The 17671-nt window shown below is 40.6% G+C and overlaps 2 protein-coding genes across 4 annotated transcripts; one reads left to right on the forward strand and one right to left on the reverse strand.

Annotated features, from left to right (window-relative positions):
- Nucleotides 1–75: 75 nt before the first annotated feature.
- On the reverse strand, nt 76–11725 carry gck (glucokinase (hexokinase 4)). 2 transcript variants are annotated; one of them, XM_048244296.1, is made up of 10 exons: nt 11600–11725; nt 6143–6305; nt 5553–5707; nt 4401–4520; nt 4088–4183; nt 3848–3947; nt 3389–3572; nt 1821–1976; nt 1259–1492; nt 76–1118 (listed from the first exon to the last, which is right to left on the reverse strand). In XM_048244296.1, exons 2-10 carry the CDS (start codon nt 6249–6251, stop codon nt 971–973), a joined length of 1302 nt encoding a protein of 433 aa, XP_048100253.1. In that variant the 5' UTR covers nt 6252–6305; nt 11600–11725; the 3' UTR covers nt 76–970. The 2 variants fall into 2 exon arrangements, with proteins under 2 accessions (XP_048100253.1, XP_048100251.1); XM_048244294.1 differs by lacking the exon at nt 11600–11725 and adding an exon at nt 6851–7136.
- Nucleotides 11726–14099: 2374 nt separating this feature from the next.
- On the forward strand, nt 14100–16695 carry myl7 (myosin, light chain 7, regulatory). 2 transcript variants are annotated; one of them, XM_048244298.1, is made up of 7 exons: nt 14100–14206; nt 14758–14859; nt 15245–15320; nt 15444–15548; nt 15728–15806; nt 15969–16017; nt 16136–16695. In XM_048244298.1, exons 1-7 carry the CDS (start codon nt 14204–14206, stop codon nt 16190–16192), a joined length of 471 nt encoding a protein of 156 aa, XP_048100255.1. In that variant the 5' UTR covers nt 14100–14203; the 3' UTR covers nt 16193–16695. The 2 variants fall into 2 exon arrangements, with proteins under 2 accessions (XP_048100255.1, XP_048100254.1); XM_048244297.1 differs by having other exon boundaries at nt 14101–14206; nt 16156–16695.
- The last annotated feature ends 976 nt before the right edge of the window (nt 16696–17671 follow it).

Consider the following 17671-nt stretch of genomic DNA (forward strand, 5'->3'; position numbering starts at 1 on the left):
TTGTTCCCGGGTAGAAACGTGTATAATAATAAATATTTCCGGCATAAGAAGACGAATACATTCACAAATCCATTTTCCATACTATGACCTTTTTATTTACATTCGTATAGTAATTTCACAAGTACAAAGCATAGTTCATTCATCAGTACTGAATATCAGAGGGTTTAACAGCTATCAGACTAAGTTACACATTAATTTACAGGTCAATAAATAAAATGGTCAATCAATTAGCCTATGCATAATAATAATAAATAATAATAATAATAATAATAATATATTTTATTTATAAAGCGCCTTTCCCAAGACACCCAATGTAAAAATACAGACAGTTTATTACACAAGTTCAGCAATTTATCAGCTGACGATCAAAGTCTTACAAATCCTTTATAACACCTCTTATATAATATAGTATAATATAATCTTCCTCTTCTTCTTTCTCTCTGTGGTAGGCTAACTGTTCATCTCAGAACTTCAAGTCTCATCATATAGGCCTATCAGTGCATCCAAAAGGCCAACAACTTTCCTATCCACACAAACTGCAGTGTTAATGGATCATTGAATAAAATATTTTGGTAAATGTAGGCAAGGTAAGTGTTTAAAATGTAAACAGAACCCTTTGTAAATCATGAGGTGATAGAAATATTAGCTGTGGGAACCTATGTACATGCTCATAGACACTGAGATCAAAAGCTTCAGTGACTGGATACGACAATCATGAGGGAGTTCTGTTGAAGAGCTATCCAGTTTTTTACACTTTGATGATTATACGATCCCTGTGTATGGTGAGTTGCCCCAGAGGTAATGATGTCCACTGTGTACACTGAGAGCCTTGCGCTTCCAACTAATTCTTCCATCTGGAGAGAGATCTAAGAGAACACTGTGCGTGAGCTGTAGCTAACAATGTAGTCCAGCTGTCCTGCAGTCCGAATTCTTCCTCCACTGGACACCCAGAGGGTGTCATCAGCATCCCCTAGTGGGTCAACATGCAAGCGGCCATCTTGCAAGCCACTGCAGAGATCAGTGCAGCGCCTCGTCCACTTCCTTCTTCGGACTGGATGAAAGTGATGTCACAGCTTGGCGTGAGTTCCCGCACAATCGAGTGAAACCTTTCTTGGAAACTAGGCAGAGGGGAAGAACAACACAAACATGTGTCATTAGTATTTTGATGAGAGCTTTAGTCTCCCTGTATGTGACCTTTTTCCTTTCCAAGAAATTGTATCCTACAATTTGCCATACTGGCATAACCCTTTCTTCTTACCGAGGATGGAGTTTGTAGACGGACCCGTCCACACCCACGGTGATCTTGAGCGCCTCCTGGCTGCGGCGCTCCCGCATGCGGTTGATGACACCAGCCAGTCCTGCTCCACACATATGGGCGGCCCGTGTGGAAACTCGCTCACACGCTAGACGCACAATGTCACAGTCTAGCTCAGATGGCAGGACTCCGAGCGTGCTCAGGATATTGAAGATCTGTTTCCTGTCTCCTGAGTCACTGTAAGTTGAGATACAAACACAACTGTTAGTGAATAATATGATTCATACGAATAATATGAATTCAGACATTGGAAATATTAAGTAGATATATGAACACCAAGTATATGTCAACAATATGTAATCTAAAGGTTAAATGCTACATTGAGGTTGAATGCATTATGTAATTTACAGTAAATAAATAAGTAAATATTTCCAAAGTGTTACATGATTACACATTGTTGTATAATCTAGACTGAACATTTGTAAGAACTACAATTGTATGGATCAGGTCTGTGATCAATGGTCATCTCCATAGTCGTCTCAGGTCAGGGGGGTCACTGACTCACCTCTCAATCTGCGAGACAAAGCGCGTCTCAAAACTCCCTCTGGTCTTGAGGAGGTCAGAAGCCTCGCCGTTAAACAACAGGTCCTCGTTGACCAGCTTCAGCAACACCAGTCGCACCAGCTCACCCATGTATTTGCCACTGATTAGCTTTTCATACCTGGAGAGTTGGGAAAACAAATGCAAAGGAGAATGAGAATAATGTGATTTCAAGATTATGTTATTCGGAAATTTGTCTTTGACATTAAGGCGGCCACATAAAAATGCATACTTGTCTGCTCAAACGGACATACAATGCATATCACAGACAAATATAGATGCTTTCTACACATTATGTTGTGACTTTCAAATAAATGCAACACAGCATTTCTGAGTGGAGGATGATGAACAGAGTACGGTGGGGTGCATCATTTTGCTAACTCTCTCTGAATGACATATGTGCAATCTAGCCCTTATCTATTATCTATCTATCCCTATCTATCCCTACACATCTGAGAGGGGAATTTGGAGACTGGATTGATCGGAAGAAGAGTGTGACACACAACACACACCCCAAGCAGCATATAGCAGCTGAAGATAATGAGTGAGAGAGAGAGAGAATGAGAAAGAACAAATGAAAGTGAGGAAGACAGACAGAATTCGAATGAACTTCCCGAAGGAACTGAGGTTGTTGGCTCACAGTAAACAACCATTAGAGGCTTCCAGCTAATGAGAGCAGGCGGCCATTAATCCACCTCTCTGTATCCAGCAGCTGACGTGGCCCCTTGCTTGCAGAAAAACAAGCCGGTCGCCTAGAGACCGCACAAGAGTCTCGGCTTATCATCAGGTGAGGACCTCACAAACACACGAGGCATCGCAGAAACGAAGAGAGAGAGAAAAAGGGGAGTGGCAGAGAGATAAAAGGAGATGGAGAGAGAGGGAGAGAAAAGGCTATAGCCACTGCGTACATCATTAGCGTGTTGATTCTAACAGAAGAAGTGTGACCATAAAACGTGTGTGTGTGGGTCCAGGAGACTAATCAGCTGACGTTTAATGTGCATACACACACGCGTGCACGTCATAGTGCAGCAATTTCCTGGAAGGGCTGTTTACACGAGTCAACAGCTTTTGACATATAGTCCGTGTCTGTGTAGACTTAAAAGGATGCAATCAGGTGAAAAATATTCACCCGTAAGGCTGCATAGATTCTGTTCTGGGTCACCTTAAATAACATTGTAGCCTGCACTGTCAGCATCAACATACAACAAGCAACATCTTCTTCCAATATTACATTAAAGGGGCATCTAGGATGTCAAGACCATTTATCAATAAATTGGACTTGTGAGAAACATCCTTGCTCCTTGATCTCGCTTGGTGGATGGGTATTGAGATGGCTAATTAATAGGCTTACGTAGCCTACATTTCTGTAAATAATACCAATTCTTGGACTTCTGGTAGATGCAAATTTAATTTATTGACTTTATACCTGTGCTCTGCATAATACCGATTTAATTAAATCTAATCCGATCCAATCTACTCTAATCTAATGTAATAAATAACATAGTTCAGTGCTTTAAAATGAGAAGGACTTACAGCTGCTGGCCGGGGTTGAGAGAGGTTTCGTCCACCACCCGGTCGTATTCCAGCCGGAACTCCTCCAGCTCGCCGTTGGCCCCGAACGCACCCCACTCCGTGTTGACGCACATGCGGCCCTCCTCCCCCTCCACCAGCTCCACCGTCCGCATCTCCTCCATGTAACACGCGTTACAGCCCGTGCCTGAGAATTACCATGGAGATAGGACAGAAAGAGAGAGAGAGAGGGGAATGGGAGACATGGAGAGAGAGGAGGGAAAAGAGAAAGACGGAGCAAGGGAAAGGGAGTTGGAGAGGAAGAAAGAAGGAAGAGAGAGAAAGAGGGAGAGATGTATCAGAAAATGAAGAGGAGGACAGAAATAGGGAAATCTGTCAGCTCCCTTAATCTTTTTTTGTCATTCCCTTTCCTCCCCTGTTGTTGTCTGTCCTGAGAACATGAACACTACTGCATCTACTTACCAACAATCATGCCCACTTCACAGCTGTGGTCCTCATAGTAACAGGAAATCATGGTGGCTACGGTGTCATTCACCATGGCAACCACATCCATTTCAAAATCCTGTGAAGAAAGTGAGACAGTTTAGATAAGAACCTCAAAGTCTGTCTTTGAACAAAAAAAGAGAAAGAAAATGCTTTTGTGTCATTATCTAATAGGTTTTGCCTTTGCAGTGTAACTGTTTTGTGTGGAAGTGTACGTACCCCTCTTCTCTTGATGGCGTCTCTCAGTAACCCCACAACATTGTTCCCCTCAGCCCCAGAGGCTTTGAAGCCTTTGGTCCAGTTCAACAGAATGCCCTAACACATGCACACATAGATACAGTAAGTTCTCTGTACCATTTGAAGGTGTGAAATATCAGTAAAGCAATGACCAGACAATGACAACTGGGCATAAAACAATTAGTGAGATTTAGAGATCTTGCAACTGCAACTTGCCCCTCACCCTAAAACACAGCACAGTCTAGACACAAAAGGTGTTTTTAGACGAATGGGCATCGTGTTTGAGTGCCCGTACCTTATCCAGGTCTTCATGCCGCACCGGGAAAGAGAAGGTGAATCCAAGTGGAAGCTTCTTATGTTTGATTTGGTGTTTGTCCAGGAAGTCAGAGATGCACTCAGCAATGTAGTCAAACAGCTGTGTGAGATGGGGAACCAAAGTTAGACCGTTACTGTGAACAAGATTTTCAGCCATAGGTTGATGATGTATGAAGGGACTCTAGGGTTGATGATCTACAAATGTTTTCGTTGCTCCACATTTCAATAGTCAATCAAGAGGCAGGCCTACATAACCATGCAGCCAGCTGCCTTTAAAACATAACTGTTAAACATAACAAATAAAAGGGTCCATTCAGTGCAGTTTTCTAATGGATACATAACCCTGTCAGGGCTTCTTATTTAAAGTATATATCATTGGCCTTTTATGCCTTTGCTCAGACATTACATATAGAGAGTGACAGGAACAAAGGGTTGATGATCTACAAATGTTTTCGTTTGTTCCACATTTCAATAGTCAATCAAGAGGCAGGCCTACATAACCATGCAGCCAGCTGCCTTTAAAACATAACTGTTAAACATAACAAATAAAAGGGTCCATTCAGTGCAGTTTTCTAATGGATACATAACCCTGTCAGGGCTTCTTATTTAAAGCTGCAGCCAGCTGCCTTTAAAACATAACTGTTAAACATAACAAATAAAAGGGTCCATTCAGTGCAGTTTTCTAATGGATACATAACCCTGTCAGGGCTTCTTATTTAAAGTATATATCATTGGCCTTTTATGCCTTTGCTCAGACATTACAGTATAGAGAGTGACAGGAAGCGAGGGGGAGAGGGTTGATGATCTACAAATGTTTTCGTTGCTCCACATTTCAATAGTCAATCAAGAGGCAGGCCTACATAACCATGCAGCCAGCTGCCTTTAAAACATAACTGTTAAACATAACAAATAAAAGGGTCCATTCAGTGCAGTTTTCTAATGGATACATAACCCTGTCAGGGCTTCTTATTTAAAGTATATATCATTGGCCTTTTATGCCTTTGCTCAGACATTACAGTATAGAGAGTGACAGGAAGCGAGGGGGAGAGAGAGAGATGGGGTGAGATCGGGGCACTTGAACCCGAATGTGCCCCTCCTGCCAGGGCTTCCTGTGGGTGGGTGCAGTGCTCACCATCTCAGCGGTTCCAGTCATGGCGTCCTGCGGGATGGAGTACATGTGGTGCTTGGTCTCCACCTTCCACCCCTTCTCCTCATCCTCGCCCACCTTCACCAGCATCACACGGAAGTTGGTGCCTCCGAGGTCCAGAGCCAGGAAGTCGCCCACCTCTGAGGGTCAGGTTAGAGTTATATAATTATGAAGAAGTGATAGCAAAATAATGGCTATGACAAACACACAATATCTCTTCACCCTCTCTGCAAAATGCTCTTCTCATGCTACATACATGTATACACAAAGTTATGAATACAAATTTAAAATTGATCCAGGAGTTTTTTTTCAATCTGAGGTTCTAAGGCTCACATTGAGTCAAAAACAAGTTTAAAAATGATTTTGATTGTCTGTTCACACCCTCCCCACCAAGACACATTTATGTTACATATGGGCTTGTCTTGAGTGGTGTGTGTGTGTGTGTGTGTGTGTGTGTGTGTGTGTGTGTGTGTTTACAGTTATATATAGCTATATCACCACCCCCATCTCAATCAAATTACAGTTTCTCAGATTACTTTTTCACCTGCATGTAAAAAAAGATAAAAGATAGGTACCCGAGCCCTCCGGAGTGGAGCGGACATAGGTGGGCAGCATCTTGATGCTGGCCTCGTTGTGTGTCTCCAGGCGGAGGCCGCGCTCCATCTCCTGCTGCATCCGCTTCATCACCTCCCGCAACTGCTCCTTCTTCAGCTGGAACTCCGACAGGATCTGGTCCACCTGGAGAAAAGAAGGGAGAGAGAAAGAAGGAGGAGGAGGAGAGAGAGAGAATATGAAAGAGGGAGAGAAAGGGAGAGAGAGAGAGAGACCATGACAGCAAGAGAGACAGAAAGAGAAAGCATGAAGAAAGGTCAGATATTAAAAAGAGAGAGAGAAAGGGAGAGTGAGGGAAATGGAGAGAGAGAGAGAGAGAGAGAGATAGATAGTTGGTTAAGGGAAGACAGATATACTTTTTGTCTTTCATACTTTTGTCTTTCTACCCAGGCACTTACAAAATGTATTCTTGTATTGTTGCATCAAGCCCTGTGTCTGTAAAACTTTAATTTATTGTCAAACTGAAAACCAACATTAAAAAAACAGCTTTTTTATGGTTTCACTTACTCATTGTTCATTCTAAGTTGCTTTTCTTCCTCACATAGGCTTAACAGCATTTTGAATATCATGCCCAATTTGAAAATATAAAAATGTTGTCCTGTTCTGTTTTCTGACTCCAATATGAAAATCTTGGTATAAAACCGAATGAAACAAATAGCTTTGTTCCTTACCATGAGGACTTTTTCCAGAATGGATTTGTGTTGGCAAGGCATCCCCAGTGGCTGCTCTCGATATGTTCTGACACAGAGCATCTTTGCAATGCTTCTAAAGGTCTGTGTGTGTGTGCCTCGAGTGAAAGCTCTTGAGTGAGTATGTGTGTGTGTGTTCATGTGTGGACCGACCAGCTGTTTTTATACTCTCAATGAGGGGGTTGGCCTGTAGGTGGTCTGCACTCTGCACTCACAGATGACCCCTCCCAACATAAACACATTAATGCCAACAAATACACATTCACACTCTCTCTCTCTCTATCTCTCTCATCTCTCTCTCTCTCATATCTCTCTCTCTCTCATACACACACACACACACAGTTGCTTTCTTGCTAACACACACACACACATACACACAGTTGCATTCATGCTAACACACACACACACATACACACACAAACGTCATTGAGTCACCTGATGGTGGATACATTGACGGTCAGGGACACAACATAATAGCTCCTCAGGTTACTCTCCTTAATGGCTGTGATGTGGTCAGTTTTATACCACCTCATATTCACAGTTCAAGGACATGGGCAGATTATGAACTTTCGGGCCCCTGGGCCCAGATGTATTAAGGGCCCCCACTAATTGTCGTATATGTGGGAGGGGGGGTTTGGGGGTCCTCCCCAAATGATGTGATTTCCTGTATTCTGGTGCATTTTGGGGATGGCCAATACTAAATTCAATCAGATTCATAGCCTACATCCTGATTTGTTGATATTGAGGCAATGATTCCATGCAAAGGCTTGGGCTTCAGGGCCCCCTGACCCCTTGGGCCCCTTGGCCTGGGCCCGGTAGGCCCGTGCAGTAATCCATCCCTGTTCAAGGACAACAAAGTGTGATTTGAGTAATGTGTGTGTGTGTGTGTGTGTGTGTGTGTGTGTGTGTGTGTGTGTGTGTGTTGTGTGTGTGGGTGTGCTTGTGTATGTGTGTGTTGGGGGGTTGGGGGAGGGGGTGCTTGTGTATATGTGAGTTTGTACATGGATGTTTCTTCATATGCCATTAAACAATTGTTTTGCACTCTTGAAAACCAAAACATATGTAGCCATATGTAACATCATTGTAAGCAAAAAGATGAAAATGAAAATCCAACTTTTTCAGTAGTAGGAGTAAGTCACACATGTGCAAGTTACAAGCAAGTCTCAAGTCCAAACCATCAAGTCTCAAGTAAGTCCCAAGTCACTGTGGTGAAAATCAAGCAAATCAAGTCAAGTCTTTGATACAGTAATAAATCAAGGAAGTGTAACTTGTGTTGAATGACGTGGCTCAACCCTGCACTCGCCAGGACTCAAACCCGCAAGCAGCACCTCTGATCAGAAGTTGAGTGTTCTAGCAATCAAGCTAAAAGCTCCGGCTGCTAGTTTTCTCACTAGCATGACTCTTAAAGGTACACTATGCAGGTTTTTTAGCTTGATATGCAAGTTTTTTAGCTTAATTTACCTTCATTTAACAGCTTCAGAGTCATTGGAATGGTTATATTTCTTTTTTGGGGTTGAATGGTGGCCGTCTCGCTTCCCCCTAGCGCCTGTGAGCAGAAAAACCACCCTTGCAACTGTGGGCCGGCGGGCCGACGGCCTCAGCGTCTGGAAGTATAACGAGTGTAACGAATTGCTTTACTGCATTCAAATACACATACACGCCAGGCACCGGCTAGAAAAAGGTAGCGATGGAGTTTCTCAGACATTCGTCATGACAGAGCCAGCGAAAAAGAAGCAAAAACCGAGAAAACGGTAGCGGAAATTGCCAATACTGCATAGTTGACCTTTAACAGCGTCAGGAGGGAGGTTTACATAACGTATGCACTGGTAGAAAATTTGGGCCCTATGACAGACAATAATTCTGGGCCTCAACCCCATAATACTATAGACCCTTTCAAGAGAGTTCCATTATCAGCATCATAGTTGGCCCCACAAGGCTTCCGTTTTAACATTCCATATGCAGAGGAAGTCGATTGGGAACCAAATAGAACGTTCAAGCATTGTTTTTGTTTTTATTGTTGAAAGGGTCTATATATTCTATATGCTCTCTAGGGGTCCCCTGTCAGTGCTGGGCCCTTAGAATCGTCTGTTTGTAAACACTGAAGCTGGTTGTTTTTTCCAGTGTACCTGAATGCAGTATTTTGTTAAGCAAAAGGTGTTGTGGGTTCTAGTGATTTTAGAACAGATAAGAGGCGTTGTTGTTATTCACAACACGAAGAAGAGGAAACAGAGAGAGAATCCCATTTAAACTGCATGGCTTCTTTGTGTCTCTACTGCAGACTGGCCAGCTTTGAGCACACTGCATTAATCACTCATCATTTTCGAAAAAAAAAACCATAACATCTCAATGTCTAAAAGTTATATTGACATTTCTTTTAGAAAGTCAAGTCCTTTCGAGTCATTTGATTCAATTCTAACTCAAGTCTCAAGTCATGAGTGTCAAGTCAAAGTCAAGTTGAGTCTTTTGTCAATGTTTGTCTTCAAGGCTTCAAAAAGTCATGTGACTTGGCTTTGTCTTAAATTCAAAATTTGAATGGAAGCACTTCTTTAAAAGCAAAGAGTAGTTTAGTAAGAAAGAATCTGTATCTAAAAATAATTGACTTGTGTTCCTAACCCTTCTAAATATAGACTTCACCCTGCTAAAAATAGTTTGTTTACCTGGCAAATGTTTCCCAGTTGCTTATCAGTAATGTTTACATTAGGAGACCTTCAGCATTGCCCCAAAATGTGTCATTGCGATGAACCACAAACTGATTAGTCCTCCGCTTATAGGCTACTGTTTCATGTTGATGGGCTGAGCAAAAAGTCACATATCAAAAGATATGATACAGACACACGGCTGTTTCCTTCATGCCATTGAAAGATGCTGGACAACAGACCAAACATGACCCTCTCTCTCAGGCCATGGGGTCACTGTGTTCATGATGCCATGCTGAGTCATGTCAGCCTGCGGTCACCAGAGATAAAAAAAGAAAAAAAAAGAAAAGTAGATTGATATAATGGTGTCCGATTGCGCCTTTCAAAAAGGGAACTGGTACACACTCTACACACTTCTTCTTGAATTTCCCCTTGGGGATCAATACAGTATCTATATATCTATCTATCACACTCTTTGTTTGGGCACTATCTTTCATTTTGGGCACTGGGTGCCATTGAGGCATATTCTCTGTCACACTATCTTTTATCTCTTTACATCTCCCTCTTTCTTTCCTATTCCTGACACAGGCATCGCCAGTGTTGCCATAGTCTGCTTATTATAAGCAAGCTTGTTTTTTTTGTGAAGTCGCAGGTTGCTGTTTTGGAGGTATGTTTTTTATGTGGTCGCTTTCTTTTAGGCTTGCTTGATATCTGTTGTTTCTGTGTAGAATCCACGTAGCGCCTACACGTACACAGAGGGTATTATTAACCTATGCCTCTGCGTTGACTCTGCTCTGTAACTGTAGGGTCCGGGGAGGGGATGCTAACTATTTGGTATTGGGTCACTTCTTTTGGGCTTATTTTCAGAGACCTGCTGCTTGTTTTTCTTCATGTGGCCTGGCAACACTGCATCACACACATACATTTAATTTATCTTTCTTTCCCCTAGACATTTTATTGCATATATTTATTATCTTTGATACTTTAAATAAAATACCTTTGGGATAACCTTAATTCTGTTGTCTGCCTCTCTATTATGTTATGGTTAAGAGCCAGCCGTAACAATACACATGGGTACAGTCTGACTGTGTGCACTTGGCCTATTTGTAAACCATCATATCACCTTATAAAATCTCTCTCTCTCCCTCTCCTTAACCAACATACAGTGCTGGTGTGTTAAATGGTGCATAAAAAATGGTGCATAAATAAAATAAAAACCAAAATGAATATTGTGAAAAAGTAAACACTATTGCTTTTGAAAATGTGCCACTAAATTGCAATTATCTATGAGATTAATGGCTAAGGTATTAAAGATGCCTACACATATTTCACCCTGATTGAGTACCTTATCTGTTAAACCACTGCAGGAGTAGCTTCTGCCATTTACTGGAAATTCAAGATAAGATAAGGTTCTTCTTTCTTTTATTAAGTTATGGTTATGGTTATAAGCTATAACAAAAGTTGGCAGCTTTGCTGTTACTCTACAAATACTTAAGCCATTGCGACTTAGGTCACACGTAGACAGCAGTGTCAACTTTCACCAGTTTTGCATTGACATGAAATAATCCTTCCGTAATCTATTTTTTTCTTCATCTGTGAAGCCTATATTTTAAAAACAATATGTGTTGACACATTGCGTGTTTGCTCAGGGACAACACAATGTTGAGTAAATTTCAACACATCAGTTGTGCGGGTGGGTAAAAGGTGAGAAAAAGATGAGACAGAAACAGACAAAAAAATTATTGCAGGTGCCTGAAATCCGTTTTTCACCCTGCCAGCCATACAATTGTGTGTTGAAATTGACAATTGTCCCTGAGCACACTCAGCAGATGTGTAATTTTCAACACATCACTTTTTAGAGTGCAGTAATTCTCGTTTTGCTCCCTGGACCTCAGAATGATCCAGGACAGAATATATGCATTTGTCATTACTGTTTCAGAGTTAAAGATGTAAAGAAAAAAGCACAGCAAAATCCTTGAAGAACACATATGTCTAATCAACCACGCTCCACAGTCAACAAATGCTGTCTGTTGCTGTTCTCTTTGTTATTCTTCCTGGTTATTTACTGGTGAGCTTTCTGGTTTTAGAAACCTACCTTAAAGCGGTGTATGAAAGTTCAGATACGTCATATCCTCTCAGCATTATGCAATCATTCCCTCATTCTCCGTTATATTCATTCATTAATGTCTTCCTGAATATTTGGGTGGAGGGTGGGAGTGGGGGGGTTGGGTGAGGGGAGCACCTCCAAACAGCTATTTTTTTCATGTAGATAAATACTTTTTCCAGTCTGTGTTCAAAAACAAAATACACATGCTGCATAAATTCACCTAAGAGCACTGACCTGTGATAAGGACAGGGAAATTAAGTGAAGGAGGATGAAAATCACAGCTGTTTTGTCCTGTACACCATTCTTGGAATATTTTTTGGACTTGCTCCTCATCTTGTGAGACTATGTCTACCCTTTTATGCATTCAAAAACAACAAATGTTTAACTCAACATACAGATTGATCACAAAAACAATGCCTTTGTGAAACACAAATGCCTTTGTATAATCTTATTTACAGTGCTAGATACCATGTTACACAAGACAATATGTTGTGTTATACACATGTTAATCCAAGCGCATAGCTAAAAAAATACCATGTGCTGTGTGAAAGCGATCACTTCTAATTTTGCTTTGTTACCTTTTCCATGGTGTGCGGATCCATCCCACATCTCTCTCCAGTCATGTATGCTAACTACTGAAGAAGACGTAGCCTTTTATGAACAAGCAGTGTAAACGTTTTGGGATAATTTGCTCTTGTTCAATTCGAAAATCAAGTCACTCCTCTTCTGTAATTTATAACTGGATATTCAAAAGGCTTTACTTGTCCATCTTTTTTATTATGCTTGTTACAGTCAGCAAATGACTAGTTTTATGGACAGCAAGCCCATCACAGTCATTTTCCCAGCACTTTATAGATAGTTAGAAGTGTAGTTGCAAAAAACCTTATGGGGCCAACATCATTGCAGTTCTTTATCTCTTTTTTTCAACTTTAGCATGTGATGTTGAACAATCCTTTTAAACAATCCTTTGCCAAGTGTTTGCTCCCAAAAAAGGTGTATCATAGAGGCCTGTGAAGAGTGATCTTCTGTCTAGTTGTTTTTAAACGTACATATCCACAGAGTCCATCTAGGTCATCTTGCGTCAACAACAGGTGTTCTTTTCAGGGTCTGCTCAAACATCATATTGCACAGTGGCACCGTTGCCAACTTCAGCAGCCTTCCGTACTGTTTGTCCTGAAATAATCCCTCAGTTATAATCCATCGAATTGTTCCTTTTGCCAAGATCGGTATTCCTTTTCTTCTTTGGGTTCTTTTACTTTTCATAAAAACACCAGCTCTGACAGTAACTATGGAAACCAAACACTTCCACCCATTTTGAAGTAAGTCACATACACACATGTACGCTTACACACCTGGCCAGATCCACACAACCTCAACGCACACAGGTGGTGTGGGGCTACGCAGTGGTTTCCATGCCAACGCTCTTCAAAAAGCGCTGTCCTGGAAATCTCTCAATACAGCTGTGGTATGGAAAATACTTAACAGGCCGTGGGTTAAGTGGCCAGGGGGAAATTGTTAAATGGGGCAAAATTACTTGAGAAAACACTGAATGAGTATCCTGAAACCATGCCACTCGCATGAAGAAAATTGACTGGCCCACAGCTCCACCAATCATGGGCTTCAGAAGAGTGCCCGAATGACAAGCAGGCCTAAGTATGCAAGGCATCTTAAGGAATTTCTCAGACCAAATGAATGGGTAGTGGAATGGATTTTCAAATATGACCAGATGACTAGTATCAGCGTTGCTCCAGTGATGTTAACGCAACCGTAATGAGTTGTAGGTGTACTCTACTCTAAAGTTTTCTGCCCTGGAAGACATGGCCAAGCAGTCAGTGGATATCCTGAATAGCTAGTGGGTATAGCAAGTACACTTATCCATCCTTCTTCATATAACCATATGCCATCAAAATGAAGATGATTAAAAAAGGAGGTGATTAAAAAAGGAGACATGAAGTGAAACATCTGTGAATACTAACTGTTTCCAATATGTACTCCAAACAGCCTCTCTCTGTACCCTACTGATCCAAGTCTCAGCTAGCCAATGGAGTCTTTGATTAAAATTTTAATTTTTATTTCACTTGAATTCAACTTAAATCTAATCTGTCTGAAGTTATCTCAAATTTCAGTTTACATGTATTAAATGTTAACTAAAGACATGTTGATGGCAATTATTAGTTTGTAAATTTGTTAGTCTCTTTGTTGGTAGGTTACAATTCTTAGGGAAATTGCCTAGTAGCAACATTATTCAAAAAGTTGCCTTTTGTAGCCTATCACACACACACACACACACACACACACACACACACACACACACACATACACACATACCCAGTCAAAGCTCCACCACACCTTCCCGACTGTTTCCCTCTCATTGGAATCTGACCACTTAAGTCCTTATCATGGGACCCCAGCACACACAGGTCTCAGATGGCCATGTAAGGGACTGCGCTAGCCAGCAGCATCTTTTTATAGGGATGGTAGTAGATAAGGGGTGCCATACATATAGCACTAATCAGCCAAGCTTGTGTCCTGGGCACACAGATACACACACAGCACCCACACACACTCAGGGGCACTCAGACAGCAACCAACATGGTGAGTACAGAGAAGAACTACATTGAATATAGCAAAATTATATTTTTGAAGATTATTTTGTGTTTAATTGTGTAATTTGGTTAAAAGCAAACATATATTTGTATATAAGACAATGGCTAATGGTGGTCTAGGTCTAAGTCAAAGCCAAGTACTCAAATATGTTGATGAGTTAAATTGGGAGAAATTAATATGAAAGATATTGCAGGACATTAATGGCAAACCTTTCCTTTCCTGTTATTTTTAACATGTGAAATTTGAGACCAATTTGGTTTGAAAAATAAAAAAAATGAAAATGAAAATGAATGAAAGGAGATAAGATACAAATAAGGAATTAAAAGAACAAATATATGTATATATATTTACAGAAAACATATTACATAAGAAAATTCCAATTCAATTTCAGTTTAATGCAAATATATTTGCTAGATGTGGGAATAACTAAAAGTTCTTCATTGAAAGTGTTTCCAATGAATGACACCTTGCTCCATATGAAGCTCGGACATTGAACATCGGACATAGAAAAGCTTTTATCTTGATTTGTCTTCCACCAGGCCAGTAAGAAAGCAGCAGCCAAGAGAGGCAAGACTGCGCAGAGAGGCTCCTCGAACGTGTTCTCCATGTTTGAGCAGTCCCAGATACAGGAGTTCAAGGAGGTACAGTTACACAAAGTCCAACACCTTTTATTGAAAACAGGCTCCATGGTGAATTTTTCTACTTCTCAGTGAAACTACCTTGTGGGGATACATTATTTTCCTGACTAGGCATACAGAAAAATTCTATCAAGCTAATAATTTTTCAATGTACAATGTACAAGTAGGATATCAGTATAAACTCCTCTGTAATCAATGATAAATACCATGCTCAGTTGTGTGAATGTCTTTGTTATTCTTCCTTTTTTATCCATTTATTGGTATCAGACATCACTATGTTAAGGATGTCATTATTATCGGAGACTTTATAGAGAAAAGGATTTTGTCATTACACCAATGGCAAGAAGCCATGAAACTGAACATATTGTTTTGAACTTTATTTCCAAAGGCCTTTGGCTGCATTGATCAGGATCGAGATGGTGTCATTAAAAAACAGGACTTGAAGGAGACCTATTCACAACTGGGTAATGTTCGATGCCAAAGATGCCAAAGTGTGTGTGTGTGTGTGTGTGTGTGTGTGTGTGTGTGTGTGTGTGTGTGCATGTATTATAATAAGTGCTGATGGTTAGTGCGGTTACCCTCTGCAGGGAAACTGAACGTACCAGATGAGGAATTGGAGGCCATGTTGGCAGAGGGAAAAGGCCCTATCAACTTCACTGTGTTCCTCACTCTCTTTGGAGAGAAACTCAATGGTAAGAACATTATCAATACTGAATTTGATTAAAAAAACAAACAGTATTACTGTTGTAATAATGAATGTTGTTGTAATATTCTACTGTACATGTTGAAGACAAGAGAAGACAAACGCTTTACGACAAGTAGCTTCAACATATATTCTCTGTTTCTTGGTAACTGATTCTCTTCAAATCAGGAACGGACCCAGAGGAGACAATCCTTAATGCCTTCAAACTCTTTGACCCCAATGGGACAGGATTTGTCAACAAGGATGAGTAAGTTATCACAATCACAATAGATGGTGGGGAGAGAGAGAGAGAGAGTGAATGTGTGTGTGTTTTTGGGGGTGTCCATAATAAATCTACATACTGTACAATACATAAGTCAGCAAAAGAGGCCTACATTTACAGAATATATACTTTATTTTTTGTGTGCAGGTTCAAAAGGCTTCTTATGAATCAAGCAGACAAATTCAACACTGAGGAAGTAAGTCTAAATTAATTATTTGCCTTTTTCATTATTTGAAATGATTAAATTCGGAGCACTTTATAGTTTTACAGTATACATTAAGAATATTAATATATTGTTTGGAACTCCTTAACAGATTTTTAAACTCTCTTCTAGGTGGAACAAGCTTTTTCTGTGGCACCAATTGACGTGAGCGGCAATATTGACTACAAGTCTCTTTGTTACATCATCACGCATGGTGACGAGAAGGAGGAGTCATAATAAGTCTGTCAATCTTCAGATTAATCTGTGAAAACCTCAAGGGTTCTCTGTTCCACAGCTGTGTAGGTGTAAGACATGTTTTGAGGCTAGCGTCCAATGTCTGTCTGATTTTATGGTGAATACATTTTCGATATAGGCTATTTCTGAGATACATACATCCCATTCATTGAATACATCCAAAACATTTGCAATATTACTGAAGTCTGATGTGTTTTCTCTTCTCAATTCTTAATTCTATTGACATACTCAAATACAGTAGGGCCTAGGGCACTTGTGTAGTTTAGATGAGAAAAGTAAGAATAATGTTACATGACCAAATACAAGACATATTTGTGTATTGTTACCGTATGACCTTGATTTGGCCTATCCCGCATGTTTATTTCCTTCTCTCGAACTCTCCACATGATGTGATGCAAAATACAAACTTTAAAATCAGTCTTGTTTAGACTCTTCATATCACTGAGATACTAGTGTGTCAAATTGTTTGAAGTTTTCTGTTTTCATTCAGAATGAGGAAAAGTGTTTATCTGTGCTAATGGGAAACGAGGTGCATTCAAATTCGACAAACATTGGTGAACATTTGCGTTTCTCTGAACAGCTAAGGGGGTCATAAACATATACTTTTATCATGCGTTTGTGCCTTTTGTTTACACATAAACGGAGTTTTAGGTCCCTCAAACGTTTTATAAACGCACTCTAAATTTGAACGATTTGGTGTTAACATTCCATTGTAACGGTAAATGCATTGTTACCTTCAGTCAAGCACACGTCCAGCGCCACTGTATGTTCATGGTTTGCGATTGTTCGCAAACGCCGAAAACTCAAGACAAACGGAAAACTGTTTGCCAACGTTCGCCTATGTTTGCGAATTTGAACTCACTTTTAAACTCTGCCTTTTATGTGCTCCCTCTTGGTTCTTTAGACAGTGGGCTAGTGGAAAAAAAGCTTAGCTCACCAGCTTGTCCCAGAAATCCTCAACCTGCCTGTAGAGTCACTGGGTGTGTTCAAAACGGGTAAAGTTGCTGCCTTTTAAGATATCTAACTGGGGAGCAAGGCAGCAAGTGCGGTTCGAAACCGAAAAAACAAATTCTGCTGCCTTTTAAGATATCTTAGATTTCCCAAATAACGGTAATTTTTGGAGGCAGCATCGATGCACACTTCATGCTCCCTCCTACCCATAATCTCTTGCGGCAACGTCTGAAACAGCAGTGAAAGGTAAACAAACATGGCGGATGACATCGGTAATGGCTGCTGAATCTGTTTAAAATGTCATTTGTGTGACCTTATTTTGCTTAGATTTGTAGATTAGAGATGAGAAATAAACAATTTACTATCTGATTATGCCATTGTTGTAACCATTAATAGTGTCTGGTCTGATATATCTGCCGGCCATAAAACTAATTTATACCGT

The sequence above is a fragment of the Alosa alosa genome, chromosome 5 (genome assembly GCF_017589495.1).
Source record: "Alosa alosa isolate M-15738 ecotype Scorff River chromosome 5, AALO_Geno_1.1, whole genome shotgun sequence".
NCBI lineage: Eukaryota > Metazoa > Chordata > Actinopteri > Clupeiformes > Clupeidae > Alosa > Alosa alosa.